The sequence below is a fragment of the Macadamia integrifolia genome, chromosome 10, assembly GCF_013358625.1.
Source record: "Macadamia integrifolia cultivar HAES 741 chromosome 10, SCU_Mint_v3, whole genome shotgun sequence".
NCBI classification, from domain to species: domain Eukaryota; kingdom Viridiplantae; phylum Streptophyta; class Magnoliopsida; order Proteales; family Proteaceae; genus Macadamia; species Macadamia integrifolia.
The window spans coordinates 12402644-12410280 of record NC_056566.1 but is presented as its reverse complement, the minus strand read 5'-3'; the positions used below and the strand labels follow the sequence as shown (position 1 = coordinate 12410280).

The 7637-nt window shown below is 39.2% G+C and overlaps 2 protein-coding genes across 2 annotated transcripts; one reads left to right on the top strand and one right to left on the bottom strand.

Annotated features, from left to right (window-relative positions):
• Positions 1-1111: 1111 nt before the first annotated feature.
• Positions 1112-2857, top strand: LOC122090930 (plant-specific TFIIB-related protein PTF2). The gene has a single exon (XM_042660706.1). The coding sequence runs from the start codon at positions 1118-1120 to the stop codon at positions 2723-2725; it is 1608 nt and encodes a 535-aa protein (XP_042516640.1). The 5' UTR covers positions 1112-1117; the 3' UTR covers positions 2726-2857.
• A 3690-nt stretch (positions 2858-6547) lies between these two features.
• LOC122092200 (uncharacterized mitochondrial protein AtMg00810-like) lies at positions 6548-6880 on the bottom strand. Its single transcript, XM_042662542.1, has one exon. It carries the CDS (start codon positions 6878-6880, stop codon positions 6548-6550), a length of 333 nt encoding a protein of 110 aa, XP_042518476.1.
• Between the last annotated feature and the right edge of the window lie 757 nt (positions 6881-7637).

The following is a 7637-nucleotide window of genomic DNA, read 5'->3' as shown; positions in this document are numbered from 1 at the left end:
TGATACTCTCGGGAATTTTTAGATTTTTAAAAGTTCGTATCGTACAGTATCGTACGTATCGGTATCGATACGATACGGTACGATACGATACGTACGATACACCGATACACAAAAAGTTGCTCAAAATTCCCCGTAGCGTATCGGTATGTATCGTGCCGATGCTTACCGATACGGCACGATACGCACCGATACTTAAAACCATGGTTCTATTGAAACCTGAAAATGTAAGAACACAGATTTACGCTTTTGATGAGTTGTACAGAGAAAGGAATAGAAAGGGATAGGGAAGGAAGGGTTCGTTTTTTTTTTTTTCCTTTCTTTGCGCTAATAATGTGATAATGATTATGATTATGATTATGATGATGAAGATGAAGCTAAACTGTTCTTTTCGTTTTTCTTAATGGGATGATCCCTTTATGTTTCTAGGTTCCCATATGTAGAAACGCAACCCTAAAACGATGCAGAAGATAATAGAAAAACAAAACAAACAATGCACACGGATTGTAAGAGGTTCGGCAAGGTTGCCTATGTCCCCGGTGAGATGAGATTCTGCTTCACTATCAATGGTGAATAGGGTTATAGCGCTCGTCCTCACACCTCTCAGTATTGCTTGCATTACAGAGAAAGAAACCCTCGCTACAAATATATAGCGAAAAAACCCTAATCCGGTTTAAACTACAATTGCCCTCAAATAAAAAGTTCGAGCCACCCCCTGCTATGCAGGGGGCCTCCTGCCCCCTTGCAACCCCCACGGCCTGCTAACCGGCTAGCGGGACCGCCGTCCTGCTTGTCTAGGTGCTACACCAGTACTCCCTGGATTAAACTGTGACGGAATACAAGACATCATACATCAACACCATCGTCATTGTTTTTGTTTTGATTCTGATTCAGACTAGTGGAGGTAGGGGTGATGAGGGATTTGGGTAAAAACATGTGGTTTAGTCAATAGGGTACAACAGTAATTTTAACTCCTCACCAAAAGGCGAGGGGTTTGAGTATAATTTGATATTATACAAGGATGTCTTTTTAATAGCGACATTCTGAAGGGATGGCGAGGTAAATTATCCTTCTTAAAATAGCCCTAAAATCAACTAACTAAATCTTCGTCTTGGCAGAGATGTCGACCTCTCGCTCTTGCAAGAGATGTAAGAAGAATACCATCGTCCGCGATGACATCACAGGCGCCTGCATCTGTACTTCTTGCGGCATTGAGCAGGAATTTGATAACTTCCAACACAGTTTCGGTGGCATTAATGGACCTCAGGGCACCTTTGTTCGCGTCGGTTCCTCAGGCTCTGGCTATGATGAGTTCAGTTACAAAGAGAGGAAACTCTACGGAGCTCAGAAAGAGATTGAAGCTATCACATCAAATCTAGGTCTCCTTGCTGCCACTTCTGCCGAGGTCAAACAAATGATCGGGACAATCACCGAAAGAGAGTTTGGTTGTGGCACTTGGTTCACTGTTCTGATTGGTGCTTGCTCTTATATTGTTATGAGAAAGAACAATCGATCCCTCGCAATTGCTGAAGTCGCATCGGTGATCGAATGTGATATTCACGAGCTTGGCCGCATGGTTACTCGTGTTCTTGATTTCCTTGACTTGAAATTGCCTGAATTTGATATTGTGGCCCATTTGGAACGGGCGATTCGGAGTTGCCCTAGTTTTTCTGGGATTTCCACTGACAGGATGGATACGATGATTAAGCAGGGAAGGTTTCTGTTGCAGTGCGCGGTGAATTGGTTCCTGACAACAGGACGAAGGCCTCTTCCTGTGATTGTCGCTGTTTTGGCCTTTGTAGCCGAATTGAATCAAGTTCAAGCTAGGATTGAAGATATAGCAAAGGAATTACATGCGGCGGTGGCTACAAGCAAACAACGGCATAAAGAGCTCTTACAGACGCTTGTGAAAGTGGCACAAGCCTTGCCTTGGGGAAAGAACATTACGGTAAAGAATATTGTCCAAAATGTGCCTTTCTTGATTCAATACATAGAGATGAAGTCAAGGTCCAAGAGTGGCGTTAGGAATGAGAATATAGGACTTGCTGGGTTTGAAGTTAAAGAGGTTGTCAACCAGTGCTTGCAGGAGGAAGATGAATATTCTACCTATGATTGCAAAGCAGACAGTGATTCGCAGTATTTTGATGTTAGGAACAGGAATGGAATCCCGAGTAGTTGTTCTGATGAGATGGAGATGCTAAAGCTGTCACAGGAGTGCTTGGCTAAGATTTATTCAAAATTCAAGAACGAATGTGATTATCATCAGCCTATGGATGAGAGTGGAGAGTGTCATAGAATAAAAAGGAGAAGAGGAAGTGGTGTTCCAGTGCATGAGTGGTGGACAGGAGAGTCAGATTTGTGCAAAAAGCTCTCACTGAAGAAAATTTTGGAGAAGAATGTAGGGTTTAATACTTTGCCTCTGTCTTTTGTTGCAAATAGCTTGTCTTATAAAAGAAGGAGAGAAAAGATAATGGCTGCTAGACAACGAATCAAAAGGGTTATGTTACCTCGTAATGTTGTTTCAGGTGGAAAGGAAGATTGTGGCCTTTCAGAAGACTTGCTAGGTGAGACGCAACAGCAGTGGCGAGTGAAAGAAGATCTTATTGATTGGGAGGACTGCATTATTGAATTACTTTTACTTCATATGGTGAAAGAAGAGGAAATAGAACAGGGTTACTACAATACCTTATTGGATTTGCATGTTTTTAATTCAGGGTGTAACTGCTAGATGTTGGTCATGAATGGCGTCTTTTGTCTGGAGAGAATTTTTTGTGTATACCGGCTTATAGACAAAACAAATTGCTTATTCCAATTCTTTTTGTTATTGATATTGCTACTAATCAATCAAGTGATTTTTCAATTGATCTGAGTACCTTTTATTTATTTATTTATTTATATGGTTTACTTTAAGGGTTATCTTTCGTGTTTGTATCTTTTTTCTCTATAGATTGTGATTTATTTCTTCGGTTATTCTATTTCCTTCCATGAGTTTCTCCTTTATTTGAGGATGCTTAACAATTGTAGCTTTGGTAAGCATTTTGAAAGACTTGATTGTTGTTTAAAGACATATAAGACAGGATACTAAGTATTTGGAATCAATCTGAATTATATGCTTTGCAGTATATATGCGAATTCGAGTTCGTTTTTTTTCGAGGGGAAGAAAAACCAACTTATTCCACTGTTTCGGCTTTCTCATTTCTCGAAAATGAGAGAAGGGCATGGTGCCTTGATAAATTAACTATAAGGTAGTCTCAGAAAGCTGCTTGGTATGTATTATATGATTAGTGATTACCTTCAACGAGTGATCTTGGAGTTTCTTCCTGATTCCTGTTGAAACTGCAGTTGGTTTTCATAGTCAGGCTTTTAATTTCTCACCTAATGCAAGACTGGTAAATGTTTCTTAGTGTGAGTCTTAGTATTCTGTAGGTTTTTTTTTTCCGCTGCAAATCTATCATAGTGGACTAACCTTTTAATGTTATTTCAGTGCTGCATAATCTGGTACATTGTCTATATCCTGGTCATTGAGTTCGGAAACTTTTACTTGGTCCTGGCAGATGATGGCTTATGATTTAGAGGCAATCAAAGTACAGCTCTTTCTAGAAATATTCAAAAGGCTGAGTTGCTTGGTTCTATAATTTTAGGATTCAAATGATTGGTATGGTCCATAAGCTTATCCTCTTCATGTGTGATTAAACTGAAACTTGGTTATATGGTGTTATTCAGATCCACTTGGAAGAGTATTTGATCATTTCAATTGTGTTTGGATGCATGGATTTGGGTAGAGTGAATTGTTTGAATTCCATAACCTCTTTCAAAAATTTAAAGTAATTTTATATTTTATTTCTCTTGCTCCTGTTTGGAAATTTTCAGTTGTTGGAACTGTGGGTTCCTATCACATTGTGGTGGATTGTTTCTGTAACAGTATCAATGTTTTAGACTAACCCCTTTGTTAGTATGAACAATTTCAATACCCTGAAAATATTGAATAACTGCCAAATCTCTCATTTGGAAATTGTTGTGCAAATAGTCCCTTACATCCTTTGTACCAGCTAGATCATTGCCACAATGATATCATCGACATAGACAACAAATACAACTACAGCTACTTGAGAACCACGACTGTCGGAGTAGCACTTCCGAAAGCCATAACCAGAAATACAATGACAACAGCAACAAAGCCTTATCCCAACTTAATGGGGTCGGCTACATGGATCCAGTCAAGCTCAAAGAAAAATAAAAGTAAAAGAAGTCCATACCACAAAAACAGTAAAGAAGTAGAACAGAACTAGATGGGGTCTGCAACATGGATCCTAACCCTCCAATCCATTCTGTTCGAGGTCATACCAGAAATAGTTTTATTGAACTTATCGAACCAGACCTGTGGAGACTGTTTCAGACCATAGATGGATTCATGAAGACAAACTTAGTGTGCATTCTCCTACTGAGAAACATAGCTAGGAGTTTGTTCCATATATACTTCTTAAGATTAATCACCATATTGAAAAGCATTTTTGATGTCAAACTTGTAACAGTACCTTAGACTAATAGTCAGCAATCACCAAGAGAGAGAGAGAGAGAAAGAGAGAGAGAGAGAGGGGGGGGGGAAGAAGAAGCAGATGAGGAGAAGAGAACCGAGACTGGTAGTTCACAGAATTGTGAACTACCGTCTCTCACACCTTACTTATTTATAATCAGCTAAGTATAATGCCAAAAGGAAAATAGTAATTAGGAAACTATCCTAATAAATAGGAAACTGTCGTAATAACTATAAGGGAACAGAGAAAATAGGAAACACAATAAAATCAAATCAAATCTAACACTAAGGCAAGGGTGATGTAGATTGAGCTGTCAAAAAGAGAGTTAAATGTTGGCCCAATTCTGATTCAGATCTGGTTCAGTTTCGTACATCGAACCAGCCTTATTTTTCTCCATTTGGATCAGCCAACCTGCTGTTACTGTTCATGCAGGTACTGTTTACGAGAACAGTACCTTGGGGTCCAATATTGACAGTTGGTTTGGGAAAGATGCTGCCAGCACTTGTTAGGATATTAGATATTAGTTTCTATTTTTATTTCTTTGTTTTGTCTTGGCAAGCAAGCTTTCTAACTTAGGAAGATTTGTTTCCTTTTTTAGTTGGTTTCTATTTTCTTATTGAGCAAGTTAGTCTGTTTAGTTTCCTATTTTGTTGGTCAAAGAAGTTTCTATTTTGTAACTTAGGTTAGTTTCCTTTTTATCATTAGTTGTTAGTTTATAATTTACTCTTACTTGGTTAGCAAGTTAGAAGTTGTATTAGAAGATTTTATTTTCAGCATTAGTTTCCTTTTTTATTATGTCTTTGTGTCCAAGCAACGTAAGGCTATTTAAAGCCCATCAATTATAATGAGAAGACAGATTTGAGTTAAATAAAAATAAAGATAGCTTTGCTGTTGTGCTGTGGGTTGCAATTGGGTGAGATGCCCTAGATGAGATGCCTAAACCTGAGGGGTGAGATGCCCATTCCCTAATTCTTCTTCCACCCTTCTGAATCCTCCATCAAATTCGGTTTTCCTTTATTTCTTTATTCTTTCTGAGTGCTAAATATCTGTCCAGTACCAGTTTGAAGACCACTTGCAAGGCTGTTTCATTATTACTGTTGCTGTAACATGATTTTCTGGCAGTAGTGTTACTGCTATAAGTTCCTGATTATTGAGCCATTCGGCCTCATCTTTTGAAGGCTTCACTGCATTCATACCAGGGTCCTTCAACTCAAATTTGAAGACCACCCAAGGCCTGTAGCTGCTGCTACTGCAGAATATCCATTAAGTTTCCTTTTTTCATTCCTTGATCATAAATTTCCAACCAGCCATCAGTTGAAGCTCATCTTTTGAGGACTTGTTGATCCATCTAGGACCTTCATCTACTCCAAGTTTCAGCTCCATCTGAGCCACAGATTGTAAGTTGTCAAATTTCTTCCTATTTAGCCAGTTTTTGAGATCTTGCTTGGGATTAGGATCACTTGTGATTATAATCTTAAATTAAAGGGTCCAATATTGTGGGGCTCAAGGGTGGCCGACCTTCTCATGTGCCCTTTGTACCCCCACGGTACAAAGGGTCCAATCTTTAACACTCCCCCTCAAGCTAGAGCATACAGATCACCTATGCGCAGCTTGGGACATTCTTTTCTGAAAGTAGGACCAAACAAGGGTTTGGTAAACATATCGCCAAGTTGGTAAGCGGAAGCAACGAACGGAGTGACAATTATCTTTGTCATGACAGAGTGACGCACAAAATGACAATCTACTTTAATATGCTTAGTTCTTTTGTGAAACACAGGACTACTTGCAGTGTAGATAGCTTCCTAGTTATCATAGAACATCTTCATAGGTTGAGTGAGTGACAATTATCTTTGTCATGACAGAGTGACGCACAAAATGACAATCTACTTTAATATGCTTAGTTCTCTTGTGAAACACAGGACTACTTGCAGTGTAGATAGCTTCCTAGTTATCATAGAACATCTTCATAGGTTGAGTGATCGGAGAACCCAACTCATGAAGTAATGATTTCAACCTCACATCAACTCAGCTGCAGTATGAGCCATGGCTCGATACTTAGCTTCTGCACTGGAACTAGCAACAGTAGATTTTTTCTTACTTCGCCAAGTAACAAGATTTCTGCCCACAAATGTGCAATATCCGGTGGTTGATCTCCTATCATTATCATCACCAGCCCAGTTAGCATCAGAGAAGGCAACCAGATGAACATTCTGATGGGGATGATAGACAAGCCCCTTCCCTGGAGCTCCTTTCAAAAACTTCAAGACCCGATAAACTGCCTCCCAATGTATCTTCTTTGGAGATTGCATGTATTGACAAACCACACCAACAACAAATGATATGTCCATTCTAGTGGTAGTGAGGTAAATTAGTTTTCCCACTAATCTCCTATACCGATGTTTGTCTTCAAAGTCTTCACCATCAGTAGCCCTAAACTTTTGGTGAGGATCTATAAGGGTATCGACTTGTTTTGGATGCCAACAACCCAATATCAAATAAAAGATGAAGAACATACTTCCTTTGGGATAAGCTAATCCCTTTCTTACTTCGAAGAACTTCAATGCCAAGAAAATACCGGAGAGTACCCAAGTCCTTCATCTGGAAATTCTAATGGAGGTAAGACTTAACTTCAATAATACCAACTTCATCATTGCTGGATATAATAAACAACAATCTTGGACTTTTGATGCCGAACAAACTGTGAGTGATCTGATTAGCATTGTGAGAAACCACAACGGAGAACAATAGAACTAAACTTGTCAAATCACGCATGTGGTGACTGCTTCAACCCATAGATGGCCTTGTGAAGTTTACATACTCTACTAGAATTCTCCCCCTGAGCGACACATCCCGGAGGTTGTTCCATATAAACCTCTTCTTGAAGAGATAAAGGCATTTTTTATATCCATCTGATAAAGAAGTCAATCCAAATTGACAACAAGAGAGATAAGAACACTAACAGAGTTTGACCATGCCATAAAAAAAAAGGTTTCAAAGTAGTCCACACCATAGGTCTGAGTATATCTTTTGGCAACCAACCGCTCTTTAAGACACTCAACAGAACCATCAGGATTATACTTGTTAGTGCACACCCATCGACAACGT

Excerpts from the sequence above, each read along its gene's own strand:
- LOC122090930 (XM_042660706.1), top strand. The coding sequence starts at position 1,118 with ATGTCGACCTCTCGCTCTTGCAAGAGATGTAAGAAGAATACCATCGTC.
- LOC122092200 (XM_042662542.1), bottom strand. The coding sequence starts at position 6,880 with ATGGACATATCATTTGTTGTTGGTGTGGTTTGTCAATACATGCAATCT.